At 43.7% G+C, this 18,991-nt stretch overlaps 1 protein-coding gene across 2 annotated transcripts; it reads right to left on the bottom strand.

Annotated features, from left to right (window-relative positions):
• Positions 1–495: 495 nt before the first annotated feature.
• On the bottom strand, positions 496–17,819 carry RASSF6 (Ras association domain family member 6). Of its 2 annotated transcripts, none has more exons than XM_057411628.1 (11): positions 17,623–17,819; positions 13,024–13,113; positions 6,744–6,822; positions 6,162–6,313; positions 4,870–4,961; positions 4,366–4,550; positions 3,542–3,643; positions 2,809–2,860; positions 1,887–2,005; positions 1,704–1,801; positions 496–960 (listed from the first exon to the last, which is right to left on the bottom strand). In XM_057411628.1, exons 2-11 carry the CDS (start codon positions 13,092–13,094, stop codon positions 885–887), a joined length of 1,026 nt encoding a protein of 341 aa, XP_057267611.1. In that variant the 5' UTR covers positions 13,095–13,113; positions 17,623–17,819; the 3' UTR covers positions 496–884. The 2 variants fall into 2 exon arrangements, with proteins under 2 accessions (XP_057267611.1, XP_057267612.1); XM_057411629.1 differs by having other exon boundaries at positions 17,668–17,817.
• Positions 17,820–18,991: the final 1,172 nt, after the last annotated feature.

Consider the following 18,991-nt stretch of genomic DNA (forward strand, 5'->3'; position numbering starts at 1 on the left):
AAGCAGGACCCATTTGGAGAAGACCCAGCACTCTGCACAAGGGTAGACTGCACACACTGCACTGAGGCCATGAAGTCTACCCCTCACAGACCACTTATTTACACCTTTAGATTAAAAAAATCTAAGGAATTAACTCGGAATCTTTTGTTTCAGCAACAAAAAAATCTGAGGTGCCTCCCAGGACCCCATAAGCAAATTCAAGTGTTTAGTTTGAGCTCTTACTTGGCAGCTCAAGAGATATTGCAGACATAAGTTCATCCTTTTGTTGAGGAACTGAGAAGCTATTAGGTGGGAAGGTTCCCATTTGTATTTTTCTAATCACAGCTCAAAGCTTAACCAAGTTGAACATCTGCTGTTCTGAAGCCGGAGGGATTTCAGTCTCTTGCACAGATATTTTGGGGGGTTTTAATTTAAGTGAAAAGCTTAACTGCAACCTTAGATACATAAATATCATTTGCCATTTACCTCTACTTCTAACGTAATTCAACATTTCTCTAATAGAAGTAAACCCATATATATAATTCTCCTATTTCCTGTACAATTAACACACTGGCTATTGAAGGGGTTTTGTCAGATGCCAGATTTTTCATAATGGTCAATAAATTTGTAGGTTTTAAAGCCTTATGCTTTTCATAGCAATTTTCCCCTTATCTTAAGCTATATTAAGTCTTTTGGGGGATCTACTGCATCTTCTGGGGTAGTTCCCAACTCATGTCCAGAGCCGCAGGGGAGCAGGCTCAGTTTCAGGTGCATAATTATGAAGAGAAGCTTCAGCACATAGAACCCCCCTGTACTGTCAGGGCTCTGAGGTCCCATCCTGCTCACTCCAGTGTGCTGACCTTCCTTAGGCAGGAGTGTGGGGCGTTCACAACAGGCCCTTCAACTCAAACTGTGGTCTCTGTTCTTCGAGCACTTCGACTGTGAAGGTGCTGACATATCAATCTCTTCTCTCTCAGGTACCTGAGATGGAGAGAGAAAGAGAGAGAAAAGGCATTTCAGCAACACAATCTTGCAAAACTTCAATCCAAACTCTAACAAGGCAAGTTGAATGGCTGAAAAACATTGTCATGAAAGCTTTTCCCATAGCAACTGCCATTCTCTATTTTTTTTCTATATATTTCCTGGCCACTTTGATTCAAAAAGAGATTATCACACAGTCAGTTCCTAACAGATCCACGGCTGGTGCAGGCTCCCACTGCTTTTGTGCTCAAGACCCATATACCTGTTCAGAAACACCACTGTGTTTCTAATGTGTACTGGTTGTGCATTTTGAGCTACGACCACAAGAACTTGCAACATTTATCACAAGTCAGGTTTTAAAGAGACACTGAGAAATTAGCACTAAGCTCCCTTAAATGCTGTGCTGCCCAAGTCCAGGGAAATACACAGCAGCAAGTAGAAACCAAGGAACCAGTGTGAGGCTCAGAAAATAAACCAAGTAAAAATAAAAGTGACACTGAAAGCCAGAATCTGCTGGAACAATCACCCCTTAAATGGGTGGTCAGTATTTATTCTTCAGTCTTTAACAGCAGCACCTCATCTGGTTATGAAGAATATGTAAAAGAGGATAAATCCCACCAAGCCTCACTTAAGTAATTGCAGCACTGTGACTCTGCTACAGAAACCCATTCCCTTCTCGAGCCAACCCCTAATTGTGAATATTCTCCCAGCTTCAAAGTGACCCCACTTTTCCTTCTATTTGCCTTGAAATTGTCTGTTGAATCTCCTGTTGTTCTTCTTCATTTATTCTATGCAGAATCGATTCCAAAAAGGGAAGATGAAACTGAATATATTGAGCAACCTAGCAAGAAGACAAGAAATGCACGTTAGCAACCACACTAACTGGGAAAAATGCTGGGAGCTACTAGAAGTGGTGGGATACGTACATCACTGCTGATCTCTTCTACATCTCTGTCCATGAGGAAGAACTTGGCAATCTTCTCTGAGGGACCCTGCAGCAGTCTGTGCAGTAAGGGGACATCCCCACTCCTCAGTTGCTTCTTCTCTGGGATTCAAGAGAAACATGGTGATGCACAGAACACACAACAGCACCTCACACAACCAGTAGCCTTTTTTCTTGACAAAGGCCCTGAATTCAATCGACGTGCAATTATTAGATAACAAACAAGGCTCCAACACGTTAGGAGGAGGATGCGGCACCTCACTTATGCTATGCATGGTCAAAGAAATAGGTAGATATACAACAGAAAGGACCTGTGATTTAGGTAGCCACGTAAGCATGATCCAGGCCCACCAGCTTGACCCAAACTCCCTAAAACAAAACTGACTTCACATATTTCAAACATAATTTCAGCTTCATATTCTGACATCTAAGATACATGCCCATCAGTTCTTTCTCTCATTCTTTCAGGCATTCCTTTTAATAAGGATCAAATTTCCTAAAGCAAGAGTGTGTTGCAGAAGTAAACATTTTCCATCAAAAAAAAGGTCATTTTAAGTAGACATCCAAAACTATCCACTAAAGTATCCCACATGCCATGGCTGTCACTGTTCAGAACAATGGTTACGGCAGCAAAGCTTTTTAACATGGCCTTGAGAATACCAAAGGCCTGTTTAGCCTTCCATAACCAACTACACCAGCCCACAGTTACTCAGATTCTCCCCTCCACCGGAAGGCCACACATCCCTAAGGGGTCTCCAGAAGAGCCATGATGCCACACAGCTTTCACACTGTCCAAAATAGGACAGATACCCGGGATGAACCCTGTTACTCCAAGTCCAGCCATCCGCACACACACACGAAGGGTCACTAGAGATGAAGGGATCGCGCAGCAGTGTCCATCTTACCTCCAGACGCGTGGATAATATAAAGTGCAAATTCATGGGGGCTGTTTTCTATCTGTGAAACAGAAAGAGATGAGATCTTAGGAAGTTCTTCGTTGTGAGTGTGGTGAGGCACTGGCATGGGTTGTCCAGAGGAGCTGTGGCTGCCCCATCCCTGGCAGTGTTCACACTGACCCATTTCACTGTCAGCAGACACTCTGTGCTTCTCAACTCAGGTATTTAAACCAAAACCCTGGGATCCACTTGCCCATACAACCACATTCAGCAAAAGGCAGCCCTTTTGAACAATTACTTTTCAACTAATCTCTTCAACTTCACAATCTGCTCTGTAATTCCATTCCTTGTGTTATTATTCAGAGAAGTCAACTTCTCTTTTTAGTATCACACCACAATGTCTTACTAAATGTATGAAGCCATTCTGTCACAGCAAAGTGTTCACGCAGGTTATAATAAAACAAGGTAGTTTCAGACAGCCTGGCACTCATCTTGAGCACAACTTTTAACTCTGACTGTCTGGAGCTTTCCATGTGCCCAGATCTAACAGGGCCCATCTCTCAGACCCTTGGGGTTAGAGCAGAATTCCCAGCTGTTTTGAGCACAACACAATGGGCAGGGCCTGTCACTAGAGGGAAGCATGGCCATGGGCATTACACAAACCCATCTGTGCTAGGAAAGGCTCCAAGTGCAGCTGGGTTTTCCTCTCCTGGGCCTCAGTTCAGAGAGAAGTGGCTCTTACCTTAAACTTCTGAAGCAGTTGTTCTATTACTTGTCTTGTTCTCATCTGGCTGTTGATTCTTATTTTGGTTTCTGATCCAAAAGCTGGAGTAAAAACTGACGTCTAGGAACAAAACCAGCAGCAAAAGGGCATGAGCATGAGGGCCGCTGAACACAGCGGCACGGACCACAAAGGATGTGAACCAGCACAGCTCTGAGACAAAGCAGGCTGTCAAGTGTGGCTGAGTGAGCTGGGCTTGTTCAGCCTGGAGAAGAGAAGGCTCTGGGGAGACTTAGAGCAGCTCCCAGTGCCTAAAGGGGCTACAAGAAACCTGGAGAGTGGCTTTTGACAAGGGCCTGTAGGGACAGGACAAGGGGGAATGGCTTTAACCTGACAGAGGGGAGACTGAGACGAGATCTTAGGAAGGAGTTCTTCCCTGTGAGGGTGCCGAGGCCCTGGCACAGGTTGCCCAGAGAAGCTGTGGCTGCCCCATCCCTGGCAGTGCTCAAAGCCAGGTTGGACAGGGCTTGGAGCAACCTGGTCTAGCGGAAGACCTAGTGGAACTCCCGTGGCAAGGAGCTGGAACTGTGGGAGTTTAAAGGTCCCTTCCAACCACTCTGTGATCCTATGACAAAGCACAGGTCATGCTCAGGAGAGCACCCTTGGTACCAGGACTACTGTGGACCCCATCATTCAGGGTTGAGTTCAGAGCCCACCAACACCATCCGGGCCATACATGGGGCCGTTGGAGAAGTGCCCATCAGCTTAGGGGCCTCCAGCCACTTGCGGGGAATTTTGAGCTGTCCCGGTACCCAACCTCAGGTGATGGCAGCAAGGATTTGTACCTCATGATTATAGAAGTGGCCATTAATTGAAAACCTGTGAGTTTCTGCTTCTGCCCTGGCAATGGCAGGTAGCCAGGTCCTGCTCCGCAGAGCCACCACGGTGCTGCCAGCCCGGGACAGGGTGGCACAGTCCTGGTCCTGCTGGCTCCTGGGTGTCAGTGTGCGGCTTTCATAACAGGAATAACCTGGACAGAAAAACCCGATGAGCTGCTTTATCCCCACTGCCAGAACCCCACAGCTAGGAGCCTCTGGATGGTAGGTTTTCATTATTATCATCATCATCATCTTTATTATTATTAGCACAGCCCACTAGAAGTGGCCATTTGAAAGGATACTCGCACAGCAACCTTTTCACTAACCAGCCACACATCAGTGTTTCACTAGCATGGAATAGATGTTCAGAGACAAAGATAACCCTTTGCTGGCAGGGAAGGCCTAATGTGTCAGATTATATTTGCAGCCACAGAAAGAGTTTTTAGTGAACATAAGAGCACCAACACTAACTTTCCTCAAGGTTTGCCTTTTCTTCAGCAGATTTCAGCGTTTCCCCACTAATGTGATGGAGGTCATCAAATTCTCCCCAGCGTGTCATTCCCCTGAAATACAAAACATACATTTATAGTATGTTTTACTATGCAGTAATCTATGCAGTACAGATTACTATTCGTTAACCAATTTATAGGAAAGCATTAAAAATCCATTTCCTATATATATATATATATTTAAAACACACTCAACTAACTCCAATGAACATGCCAAGAAACAACGTGAGTTGTGTTCCCTGCATTTAAAGAGTCCATTTAAGATCAAATAGCCAAGCTGCTCTGCATACCTTCAAGCATGTCAGGACAGGTTTACATTGTTCTGATCACGAATTAATATTTGCTTTAAGATTCAGATCTCCACCAGTCAGAAGTATTTTTAAGAAATAAAAGGCAAAGCATAACTCTAAATGCCAGACTGACCCCATTCTACAGGCCAGATGCACCCTGACCCAGTAGACCTGGTAAAGGGGAACCAAGAGAACCAGAACTGCCTCAGACTCGAGTTCCTCAATGGTTACTTCTGCCAGGTTACATCCCTCAACTTCCACAGCAAGAGACAGGCAACAAGACTGTCCCTGACTTTACTGGAACTCCACAGCTGCAAAGAAGGCAGAATTTAATCCACAGTTCTAACATGTACCACATGGAACCTAAACCAAGGGATAATTAAGAAAATGAGCTCTGAAATACAGAATTTATCAGGGAGTTACTCAGGGTAAACATTGGCCCAGCCTCCATATTATACATTACTCAGCTTCAGCTCATCAGACAATTCAAAGTTCACCAACCAATGCTTGAGAAATACTGTTCAAAACAGAAAGAAGAAATACTCCGAGAACCTACATTAGTTTTTAAAGCTACAGCAAATGTAGCAGTAGTCCCATCAGTACAATGGACTTGATGGGCAATGCCAGAGGTAGGAGCCTGAAGGAGCAGCTGGTGGTGTGTGTTTCTGAGGACGTTTAACATCAGACTTCGCACAGACAAAGCCAGTATTCATTCCCTGGCTAGAGCTTTGGCCTAAGAGGCAACTCTTTCTCACCTGAGGTAACTTCCTCCACCTTCTCAACTGCTCTTCAGCTAAAAGCCAGGCAAAAATGCAAAAAAGGTGCACCTTTCTGCCCAGCAGAAGTTGCTGAAGGACCACCACAACCTTTGGGGAACCTGGGATACGCAGCCAGACACATCCATTGAACATGAGCTGTTTTTAAATACTACTGTGCCTCTTTCTGATGGAGGTTAATTCATTACCTTTTACTAGGGAACAAACCCACATTCTCCAAAGACTTTAGGGTTACAAATGAGGGTATCTGCTTCTCATCCTGAATTTTTAATCGGATGGGATGTCGGATGCCCCAAAATATTGACAAGATTCCTTCAATAAATGGTTTGCTTCCTTCTCGCTGGGGAAAAGAAAAAAGGGAAGAAGAGTAATAATAATAATCAAGTGACAATCATTTATTTCCCCTCAAACTTAACAGAAAAATGGCGAAATCATTAAACCAAGAGGAATGCAGCTTGTGGAGGAGAAGCAAGTCCAGACCACTAGAACAGAGACTCTGTGGTATGAGAAATGATTCATGCTTCAAGCCCTCCTTCAGCTCCATAGAGGATGCATTTCTGGGGCTCAGCTTCCCAGCATTTTTCTGCACTAAAGGTTCACACTCCAGGAGAGAACATTAGTCTGTCCTTGACAGGGTGACAGTCATCCTACCACTACACACCAGGGGTTAAAGTGGAAGAGTGGGGGAATGCACCCCACAACATCTGCAGTACAACTCCCTACAATATCAGTGCCCATTAGAGTTTTTCCTGCTATTACATTGTGCTTACCTGAGTACGTGACAGTTGCAGGTTTTCTTGGTCAGAATAGTAAGAGTTATAAGTCTTCAGAAGTGAACTGAGTTGCTCTCTAGAACAAAATATCACAATGAAAAGAATCATGTTTTTAACATCCATATTACTGTAAAACCCCGTATCTCTTACCCACTGCCTCTTTGTTAATGATTAATACCTCATTTTCCAGAAGTAAATTTGTGTCAGGACACTGGGTTACTTTTAACCTGCCTCTTTACAGGCCAGATACACAGAGGAAATAAATCACTTGTGGTCTGCTGTGATGCTCATAACCCTGCCCCAGAATAACTTGTACTTTGGACTTCTGCTGCAGTCATGGAGGGAAGAAAACAGTAACAACACTCCCATGCACCAGCACTGCAGATGACTGCAGTCAGGTTACCAGTTGTTTTCCCTGTATGAGGGCTTTGTATCTTTTTCAGATACATTTCTTATTTCAAAATACCTCTAGTATGCCTAGAGAAAGCATTTCAGTTTCCTTCTGCTTGAGACATAACAGCTTGGCACTAAGTCTTTGCTCAGAAGAGAAAGGATGGAGTTGAAGAGAACCTCTGCCGACAAGCAAGGGTTATAATCCTGCCCATCATCTTTTATTTCAGAGATTAAGGATGCAATTACAAAAAGCAGAATAACATCCTGCTTTGAAAGTACTGCACGGAGTCAGGAAGGCAACATGAGGCACACTGGTGCTAGCAGTGTTTAAAATTCAGTATTTAAGAACCACCAGAGATAATTATGCCTGTCTCCACCGTTGACAAACTCACATATAGCCCTTGTGAACAAGGCAAGGGGCAATAAATGCCATGTTGCACAAATACAAGCTCGGAGTGATTGCTTTGGCACTGATGCTGGGGAAAAGCACCTTCTGGCTACCACTAAGCAGCTGCTGGTCCCAAGCCAGCTGTGCCATGCTGAGATGGAACCAACACACAAGGAGAATATCCTCTTCAGGGCAAGGCTGCTTGAATTACAGCCCAAGGCCCGCTTTGGTCAAAGTACTCTGCTTTCTTCACACTACTTTTGGTGAAAGATAAACACCAAGTTGACAGCATCCAAAGAGTGTGGAAGTGATAAGTAGCATCAACCACAAAGGCAAAAAGCAAGTTGCGACTTGAGCTAGGGAGGACCAAGGCAGAATTAAGTAATATACAGAAACATAGAATAGTTAGGGTTGGAAAGGACCCTAAGATCATTCAGTTCCAACCCCCCTGCCACGGGCAGGGACACCTCACACTAACCATGTCGCCCAAGGCTCTGTCCAACCTGGCCTTGAACACTGCCAGGGATGGAGCATTCACAACTTCCCTGGGCAACCCATTCCAGTGCCTCACCACCCTCACAGTAAAGAACTTCTTCCTTAGATCCAATCTAAACTTCCCCTGTTCAAGTTTTAACCCGTTACCCCTTGTCCTATCACTACAGTCCCTAGTGAAGAGTCCCTCCCCAGCATCCCTATAGGCCCCCTTCAGATACTGGAAGGCTGCTATGAGGTCTCCATGCAGCTTCTCTTCTCCAGGCTGAACAGCCTTGGCTTTCTCAGTCTATCTTCATTTGGGAGGTGCTCCAGTCCCCTGATCATCCTCGTGGCCATCCTCTGGACTTGTTCCAACAGTTCCATGTCCTTTTTATGTTGAGGACACCAGAACTGCACACAATACTCCAGGTGAGGTCTCACGAGGGCAGAGTAGAGGGCCAGGATCACCTCCTTCGACCTGCTGGTCACGCTCCTTTTGATGCAGCCCAGGTTACATATTTCAGGACCACTGAGAATGAAACACTGTTACACCAATTAAACAGCAAAAATGATTTAGATTGTAATTCAAGAAAGCAACTTCTACCAGCAGAGATAAGTAAGCTTGGGAAACAATTGCATGGAAGCATCCAAATTCTTCCTCATGGACAATCTTCAAGCATCAACTGATATGACTAACAACAACGCTGTTTAACATCCTGCCTTGCAGTGGGGAGTGAAAACACCGAGTGTGTTTGCAAATAATGACTCTTCTTTCCATGTTTTTGTCTAGCATGAGATACAAGGCCTGAACCATCGGCAGAACAGACAGCACTTGCAAAGTCTTCTTACAGCAAGTTGCACTGAGAGCTACTGAAACTGTTCAAGATCCATGTACCATCAAAAGCGCTGTTACTGCTCCTACACCAAGTTTCAGTAAAAAAAAAAAAAAAAAACACAAACAAAACCCGAAACCACTCAAAACCAACCCCAAGAATTGACTTCTAGCACCATTACTGAAAATCAAATCACACCCGAGAAGGATGCTCAGTAGAAAAAGCATTTTACTACTTCAACAGTCAGAGATCACCACAAACAAAGGAATAATGTGGTATGTGTAGGAATTTTTCACAGTTGTTTCCCTATAACAGCCATAACACACCCAAAACATGAGGAAGTGATCCATGGTGACAACAGCACCCTTATTAGAGATGACAAAGCTAAGAGCGATCCCTCCCCTAGGAATGGAATCAGTTTGTCCATCACAGCAAGCAGTTCAGAAAGATAACTTCAAGGATGAATGCCCAGCACATCTCCCTGATCAGACAGTGACTCAATTTAGTAAAACTGTTTAAATGGCTCTTCAGTTGACTCTGTAAACTTAAAAACAAACAAATAAAAAAAAAAAAACAACCAACCAAGCAAACAAAGTCAGTGAGTCAGGGGATCTCAAATATGATACCAAGAAACGGCTTTAAATTGACAGAGGGGAGATTGAGATGAGATCTTAGCAAGAAGTTCTCTACTGTGAAGGTGGTGAGGCCCTGGCACAGGGTGCCCAGAGGAGCAGTGGCTGCCCCATCCCTGGCAGTGTACAAGGACAAGTTGAATGGGGCTTGGAGCAACCCAGTCTAGTGGAAGGTGTCCCTGCCTGTGGCAGGGGCTTGGAACTGGATGAGCTTTAATGACCCTCCTATCCCAAACCAGTCTGGGATTCTATGAAACCAGTGCAAGAGAACAGAAGGATGGATTACACAGAGAAACACAAGTAATTTTGTTTGGAAACTGCTATGTATGATTTTAAGTGCTCCAGTGAAAGTATGCTCTCTCAGGACTATCACTGTCTTACTCCAGCAGTGTACACCCTCTTCTGTATTTTATGACTGTGTTTCTCAGCCAGCTCTTACCATAAATGCATACCCACAGCACCTGGACAATGCAGTATCTCTGCATAATGCTAAGCAGAACTTCCCCACTGCACGTCTTTACATAGGATACGGACTTGCAGCACCTGCTTCTTCCTTCAGGACTTATGAACCTAAGCCAAGCAGAGTGCCAAGGTGGCTCAGATGGACATGGCTATGTTTGTGGTGGAGGGGTAGGCAGAGTGTGCCAGTCTAAAGTTTCCCCTTGCATTCCCTATTTTTGCTCCACTTAAACTGAACTTGGCAGTGTCCTCCTGCCTGATGAGCCTTTTTCCATGGTGAGAAGGGAAAAGATACTCAGGACTTTTACTTAGCAGGTAACATTAGAACAAAGGCTGCACCTTGAAACTCAACAAGGTTAACTGCATTTCCTTCTAACACATTGGATGTAAATTATTTACTGGAACTTACCACGACTCTCAAAAGATGTTTTCCAGTGGCTTTATCAACCAAACATGGGGCACCAAAACAGCATTTTCAACAATTACTTCAACTCTTAAACCCTAGTAATACAGCTGGTGAAAGCCTTTCTTCCTTTGAGCTGGAACAGCTCATTACAGGTTGTCTCATGAACTATGAGGATTGTATTCAGGTCATCCCACCAAAAGGGAAAGTTCTAATAGACATAGCTATGAATCAGATAGAAGCAAAATTGGGATCATATTGGCTAAAGGTAAACAAGATTAAGCATGTCTCTGCCTCATACACAGGCAAAATCCAGATGCTATGTGAGATTAACATGCAAGTAGGAGAGAGGGAGTTTTGTTTGACAGATGTTGTGACAGACCTGCTGATCCTGCTTGCACAGTGCTTGAAACATAGGTCATCTTATACTTTGCAGCCTAGTATGCTTGGCAATCATTTTATTGATTACCAAGTTGTCATTTTGCAAGGTTTTTCCAAGTAGAAAGTTGGATGATCAGTTTCCTGGAGACCCAGATCATACTCTGAGGCCCATTTATTACTTGTAAGCCATGCAAATAAAAAAAGCCTAAAGCAAATAAAAAAATCACAGGCTAAAAGCACTTAATGTGTGGTAAGAGTTATCTCTGAAGCAGATTTCTGTTTCTCTCAAGATTTTTCCTTAGTTTCTGGTCTTGTCTAGAATAACTTCCCATTAAATGCCACAGGATTCTGGTCAGATAAATTTTTCAGGTTTCAGTCCTGCATTAGTGCACCCAACAGTGACGAACCACATGAGCCATTACAAAAGCCCTGAGGGAGAGATTTAACAGGATTCACTGACTTGTTTGACCTTGTGTAGTGGGGACAGGAGGAAAGGAAAGATTTTTCCTTCTTTTAAGCCCAGAAATGAGTAACACATGCACCACCCTATTAGTTCCAGAAGCCTTTCTGTAACATATCTTTAATTACAAAGGCCCAGAGACTGCCCTAACCAGGGGGCATGTGGTCATCTCTGAAGAGTTAAGCTTGCCAGAAAGCCAAGGGCAGCCAAGTTGCAAAACTGTTCCTCATAGCACAGCTCTGGGACAGCAGCCAAATCCAGCCATTCCTGGAAGCCTGAGCTAAGTAACTGGTAGAACTACCTAGAGACAAACCGAAAAAGGTAACATTTACTGCAGAATCATCACCTGGTTCAGTAATGAAGGCAGGATACAAAGGAGCTGTAAAGTCAAGAGCCCTAGTGGTAAAACCACAATATAGCCCAGATTATTTTCGCTTGAAATGCCAACACAGGACAGTTCACCTGTGCCTTCTCTCTCAGTGCCTAGACACTTATCCATGGATATTTATGGCAGTTATTCAGAAAGACAGTAGTTCAGCCAGCCAAATGCCCTGGCCATCTTTTTGATCCAGCCCTTGTGCAATTCCCAAACAGCAAGCTTGCCACATCAGCAAGATTCACACAATTCAACTGGAAGAGGCTTGATGTAACAGCCAACCAAAGGTACAGATGAGGGATGATAGTTTGGAAACAGCACTGGAATTGTATGCTCAAGTGCATACCGAATATGTCAATGATTCTGGAAACACTTGTTATTTGGTGGGTTTGGTCTGGGTTTGGTTTTTTTTCCAAGGCAAAGCAGCTTCAGCCACACTTTAAACCATGACTAACAGAAGGGTCTCGACCATGATTCATGTATCATTACTTGAACAGGCAGTAACAACTCAAGCACATTGGTTCACCTGGCACATTTCCAAATGACTTTATATGCCAAGTATATAAAAGTTCACACAGATTAATTACCTTTAACACAAAGTCACTATGTCCCAACAACGCTTTAAGAGGAGGAGGAGGATGCATTTACTGTCTGCATGCTTTGGGCAAAGCTCTGACACACTTAAAAAGGGAGAAATTCACAGCACTACTTATGCCACATACAGAAATGTCAGGATTCAGATGCAAATACCTATTACACTGTGAGAATATCTATTACAGGCCTCATCCCCAGATGCGTGTGTACTTCACTTCTTTGTGCAGGAATATTAGGAGAGGTGGAAATGAAGTAAGAGAACAGCCCCCTCATCAGCTCCTATGCTCTGGTCAACAGGGGAAAAGCTATTTCCCTACAAATGGGATGGACCTATACAGCAGAGAGCTCTGGGCTCATGGCAGCATTAGGAAAAATTCATGCCATCCAGACTTAACCAAGGGAAAGCATCCCATGAAAAACTGTTTGAATGCAATTCCAAGCTTTGTACAAGGAGGTTAAAGAACCACTTCACACAGAATAGAGCTGGGAGCCTGGCAGATCTTTTGCCAAGAAATCCCTCATCTGTAGCCACAGACTAAACCATGTGCCTCAAACAAGTAGAGCTCAAGTGAAACTCAGATTCCAAAAATAGGAAGGTCATCCTCGTTAATTTGGAATTTTACTTCAATATCCTCTAAACGTGCTGTTCTACATAAAAAAAAAAAATCTATAGACCAAGAGGTTTAATGCTCGATTCTTGAAAATCCTTTTATAGGGCAACTTTGTTCTGGAGACACTTGACAGAATGCAAGTTCTAGGAATTGCTACCGCTACAGGCTCAGCTCTCTAGAGGATTCCCTGTTAATAAAGAAATACAGAGTGATTTGAAAGAAAGCAGCCAAATCATTAAATGGTTTTGGTTTTTTTTTTTTTTAATAGTTTACCTGGTTATGAACTTCTCCTCATTGATGGAAACAGAAGGTAGATGCTGTGCTTTCATAGTCACTTTCTTCATTTATTCCAAGGAGATGAATCTAAACAAAAGGTTAAAATAATAATTATAGCCACTAATGCCACTAAGAAAGATCAAGTGGCAAACACAACCACAAAGCCTTAGTTTGCCAAGTGAAACAGGATCAGACACTCAAGCTAAGGGTTAACTACACCGTATTTTGACCTCTTTGTGCTCAGCCCTAATACACATATATCCCACTCCTAGTAAAAAAAGCCATAGGCCATCCCCACCAAGTACATTACAGTACCTTAAACCATGTAATCCCAGACTGGCTTGGGTTGGAAAGGACCTTAAAACTCGTATAGTTCCAACTCCCTGCCACAGGGAGGGACACTTTCCACTAGACTAGCCTTGAACACTGCCAGGGATGGGGCAGCCACAGCTCCTCTGGGCAACCTGTGCCAGTGCCTCACAGGAAAAGACTTTATCCAAGTACTACATATGCCAGGACTTTCTCAAGTAGTTTTAGGACCACTCCACAACTCCATGATGACACTTCACTCGTTAGCAGACAGGCTCCAACTACTGGGCATAATTCAGTAGTTAGTTACAGATAAAGCATTGCCCAGGGTCACCAAAAAAACCCTAAGTGAGTCAGCAAACCAGTCCTTAACCAGGGCTGTAGAGCTAGACAAGAGAAGAAGTGCTGATCGTCAGCAGTGTCCGGTAGCACACAAAGAAAGCAGCTGAGAGATTAAAGAGAGCATAAGGCTATAATTAAAGTGATGTAGCAATATAATTTACAGATCTCCATGTTGCAATTCCAGCACATTGTGTAGGCAGCAAGCCAGCCCCTTGAGACTCCAACAATGCATTCTTCAATAAGCTTAATTACGGAGTCTTGGCTGCCTTTATTCCCCCTCAGGTATTAGAAGAAAAGGCTGACTGAAGAAAGTAACTGAAGAGACTCAGACTTAAGACTGGCAACAGATACTGCACTAAAAAACTTAGTCTCAGCCCAAGACATGGCATCACACAGAAAGGCTGGAGGGTGGGGAGGGGAAAGAAATGGACTCCATGGAAAACAGCAACATCTCCAAAGGCTGCACTGGAAGTAGATCTTTCATTTCTAGATATTAATTGTATTTCTTAATGCAAGAAATACTTGCATTCAAAATTCACTTAACCGCAGTTGATGTCCTTTCTCCCTCATGCTCTGGACTTGAGCCCGATTTCAGACTGTGTGGACAGAGTCTGGTGTAACACCTCTGAAAAGCAGTTTATTGTCTACAGTAGTAATACCAAGTAGCCTTCAGGAAATCAATTTAGAAGAGAAATCCAAGCTTGGAAGTCTCATTGCTAGCTAAAGAGTAAGTGCCTAGCTTCTATTCAAGTGATCCTACATTACTGAGCTCCTGGTTTAGAAGTTCCCTGAAGTTTTCATAGTCATACAGGAATAACTTCAAAATAAATGTGGACAAACAAGAAATTGTGTAAAAACACAGTATCGTCACCCTACACAACATCTGGGACATCTTTTCACAACCTCTAAACCCAGAGTGCACTAGCAAAGTGAGCTTTATGCAAGCAGCTGGGGTTTCTAGCAGCACTGTATCAGTAGCTCACCAACAGAAGCAGGAGGGATCCCACATCTCATTGTCCTTTGGGTGACATCCATCACAGCAGAAACACACCTAGAGGCCAGATAACCCCAGGGACTTCTGTACAGCCAAGAGTTTGTACAGAAAGAAGAGATCACTGTATATAATCAATATAAGCTTGCTCTTTCTTTGCCTCTGAAGTAAGCTGAGTTCAGAAACCACTGGACACCTCTTGAAATCTGTTTTTAGGTAATTTACAAATACCTCCATCTGAATCAACTGCCTATGACACAGTATTTCAGACCAAATTTAAATGATGCAGAGGAACTGATGTACATTGGCACCTGGACAACTGGATGTACACTTTAGCTTCCTACCATCCATCAGGAATCAACATGTTAAGAACAGCAATAACCAAGTTACCAGTACCACTGGTAGAGCAGCAACTCCAGCAACCGCCTGCACTACTTCATCGCTGGTGGTAGCATTGTTTTCAGTACAATCTGACCTTCAACAGATTAATATGAAAGAAAAGCTCAGACTGAGAAGTGACCTTTACACAAAAGATGATAATCACTGACCTGTTTTATTGCAGGGAATGACTTTCGCTAAATTATTTGCCTTAAACTTGGGCATATCTTAAATCAGCTCTAAATGGCTTAAAAACAGCCATTAAAATGCTGACACTAAAACAAACTGGAACAGTAGTTGGTGATGGGAACAGTTCCTCACCATGCCTCCCCCTTTTCCTTCCATCAGTGCCCAGACAAAGACTGGCCTCTTCTATAGCTGGTGCAAAGCACAAAAAGCTCATTACAGTGACGTGACCAGTTCTGCTCATCAGAGTTGTACAAAACATTTCCACACCACCAGCTCACCCTAGAGATAAAACACTCCATGTACCCTTCCTAGAAGCTCACACATCTCACAGCCCTCATTTTTGGTTAACCCAGAAAGCTGCAGGTTGGGAACATGCAGCGACTTCCCCAGCACAACTACTGGACACCACAAATGACAGTATATTTACATAAGTGCTCTGTAAATCCCTGTCACATATTCTATCACCTCCTGGCATTTTCTTGTCTTCCATGTTACTCTCCTGCGATTCTTTTGATGAAGCAAACAGAGTGAAATGGGTTTTTTTTCCACTGCTCTCTATCATTTAAACTAACAAAAATAGGCTGATTTTCCAGTTCTTCCAATGATACATGGTTCAGGCCACCTATTTGTCTATTCAAAGCAGTCTCCTACCTTGCTTAGTGTTAGACAAGTGTCTTCATCATTATATTAAACTGGACTAGAACCACAGAACCCCCCCTCAGATAGGCAAGAACTTAAAGAAGCTAAGACTAACCTCCTGGCCCGAGACTTCACTAAGAAACTGAAAGCTCCAGGGAAGAGTGAAGCCTAAAATACTTTTGAAAGGAGAGAAAGAAGCAGAAGGGAAAGACAGGAGTAAATGAGAAGTGGGGCAGATAGAAAACAAGCAATTCCAGAGGAAGACTGTTAGTGGAGAGGCAGATGAGAGGACTTGTTTCATTTCAGTAAGTACAGTGATCTTGAAGTTATTTGCTTAAGGGGACAGCAGAGGGACAGGACAACCAAGGAATGACAAAGTAAAGGTAACAGCAAACTGCCACACTGATTTTTACACAATGACAAAAGGAAGCAACTGTAGAGAGGAGGGCTGGAAGGAGAGGGACACCCTACATCCAGAGCTGAGCCCAGCAGGAGCAGGAAAGCAACATTTTAATTTGTACGTAAGAGCCTGGATGTGCTTTTTGGCACATCTCTATACTATATTATTGCCAAGCAAGCAGTGCACTACACACAGCTCACACCAGTCTTAACAACAACTAAATGCACAAATCTCCCCCAAAGATCCCTAGGCATATTGACCCAGTGCTTCCCCAGGCTGTCATAAAACCACAGGAAGTCAGAATAGGGTGAACCTTCTCCCTTTTGTGTGTAGAAACCCCAAGGCTCAGTTTTCTTTACTCATACATACACATGTACAGCATAGTGAGCTTGGCACTGTAGTCACAATAGCACCTATACCCAAGTCATGTTTCCGGCTCAGAAGCGTCTGGTATTCAGTCAAATTTTGGACCAGATAAAACCAAGTTAAGGATTTATTCACATACATGAGAAATGAAGCATCAGCAGAATATTCTTCCTCATCTTTACCTAGTCACACATTGTATCAGCCTTCATGTTGTTTCCTTTTTAAGTTCCGTCCGTGTCCACACCAGTAAAAGCAAAGGTCTAACCAAAAGAAAGCACTTAGTCCAAACACTTGCATTTTTCCTTACTGAAAACAAGGGTTTCTTTGGGTTTTTTGTCTTGCAGACTCCTTTACTGTTTACTTTAAAAACTAATTGCTGCAGTACAGAGGAGTAACAGCATGGCTTGAGTACAAAACACAGCTCAGTCCCCCTGCTCAGGCAGGATCAGAACAGGCTTTGGTGGCTGAAACCAGAAGTAAGTCAGCGTTAATCAGTGAACACGGCCCCCTAACTGAGTGGAGGGACAAGACACACAAGCTCGCTCCCTTCACACAACAAGAAAGCAGGGATTGTAGCAAGTCTATTCCCAACACTAAGTAATCCACAATTATGAAGAGAAGTTACTTTTATTTTTTTTCCAGGTCCCTCAGGAACAATGGCTTTTACTTGCCAAAAAGGGCAGACAAGGTCACTAATGTAACCTTTGCAATCACACTGAATGAGGAGCAGCAGAGGCTTGTGCCCATGAACACGCTGATCAACAGCGGCAGCACTTCCTATTCCTGTTTCAATCACAACTGATTCACACAAACCACCTCAACTTCAACAGCTTCTGACCAAATATTTCTCCCTCCCTCCAGCACCCCAACCACCCAGAATGAATTCAGCTGGAGTTCTGGGTGACTGCAAAGGACCTTACTTCCCGCTGACACCGCACTTTGCGCAGCAAGCAGAACAGCTCCAGCGTCACACAGCACTTACCTGCACACAGGGTCAGAGCAGAAGCAGAGGAGGAGTTTCACATACCTTGCACTGAGCTCTGGAGAGGCATCACAGCAGCACACTGCTGACAGCTACCTCTGCCACTTCAGGAAACCCACAGAGCTCTCAATTACTGTTTCGCTTCACAAACTGGGAGCGCTGGGAACCCAAGACACTCCCCGCACCTCAGAGCATGTCGGGAATATTTACCTACCCACCTGCCTCCCTCTCCCTCCACCACGCAGCCGACAGGAGCTCTCTTAGTCATGGTTACACCTATGGAGAGGCTCTGGTTAACACTTTAATCTCTAACTTCATAGTGAGCGGTAACCTGCTGACTCCTGGTAATTATTTGCCAACAGGGTGTACCCTGAAACATCCTGTGCTGGAAGAAGCACTGTTAGGCTTTAACCTCTTCTCTGTTTAGCAATCCATACGATAAAGTCAATTTCCTTCTCCAGATAAATGCTAATCTTTGGTGGAATAGCCAAGCCACACAATCACATCATGCTCAAGTAGAGACCTATGGATTTATAATGTAATAGAAATGGTGACAACACAGCTTCATCATTTAATCACATCCAGCTGCATAATCAAATCTTTGCTTAACTGTAAAATAGCCTTACGGATATTACTCTGTGGGCAAGAGCTGTGTCTGTAAGAGAACGCACTGATGCTCAGCAGCTAATTGTATAAACAGATGTTTAAGCTGTAAAAAAAAATTTGAACCAACACACACCTTCTGAGCAAATTCTGTTTGCCCATCCATTTATAGCAAGAGATTTATTCACAAGATCAAGCCTAAAACTGGAAGTCACTGGGCCACAGAGAGAAGAGCACAAAAAATCCTGAGCCCCGAATAGCCTTCATACTCACCTTACGGCTCTGGGATTTAGATCAAGTACTTCTGCCTTTATATAGTGGTGGACTTGGCAGTCCTGGGGGAATGGTTGGATTTGATGATCTTACAGGTCTTTTCCAACCCGGTTGATTCAATGATTGTATGTTAGAGAGGCAGAACAGACTCATGAAAGTTTGATTCCTGCTCACATCTGTACCCCCCCGGGGCACTCCTTTCCAGAGCTTGTGCACACAACACAACATACTTGGTATTTGAGATTATAGTTTATGCTGCATTTTCTAGCTCAGCACCTGAAAAATAGTCAAACAAGGGTTTCACTGGTGTATATATAGCATTGAAAAGTCTCTCACACCACAGGAAGGAGCCAACACACCAGATTTTTGCTCAATTCACAACAGCACAGAAGCTCCATGTTGTGGTAGACTTGGAACTTCACACCAAGCTCAACCCCTGGAGCTGCCCCATCTCTTGTGCAGTTGTTTAACAGAAATCCATACAACACCCCAA

The sequence above is a fragment of the Pezoporus wallicus genome, unplaced genomic scaffold (genome assembly GCF_028554395.1).
Source record: "Pezoporus wallicus isolate ANWC-B61680 ecotype Strahan unplaced genomic scaffold, APGP_CSIRO_Pwel_v1 contig_13223, whole genome shotgun sequence".
NCBI lineage: Eukaryota > Metazoa > Chordata > Aves > Psittaciformes > Psittacidae > Pezoporus > Pezoporus wallicus.

Excerpts from the sequence above, each read along its gene's own strand:
- RASSF6 (XM_057411628.1), bottom strand. The coding sequence starts at position 13,094 with ATGAAGAAAGTGACTATGAAAGCACAGCATCTACCTTCTGTTTCCATC. Across the intron at positions 6,823-13,023 it reads GAGGAGAAGTTCATAACCAG|AGAGCAACTCAGTTCACTTC; the intron begins GTAAACTATTAA and ends ATTTTGTTCTAG. Across the intron at positions 2,006-2,808 it reads TATTATCCACGCGTCTGGAG|AGAAGAAGCAACTGAGGAGT; the intron begins GTAAGATGGACA and ends CTTGAATCCCAG.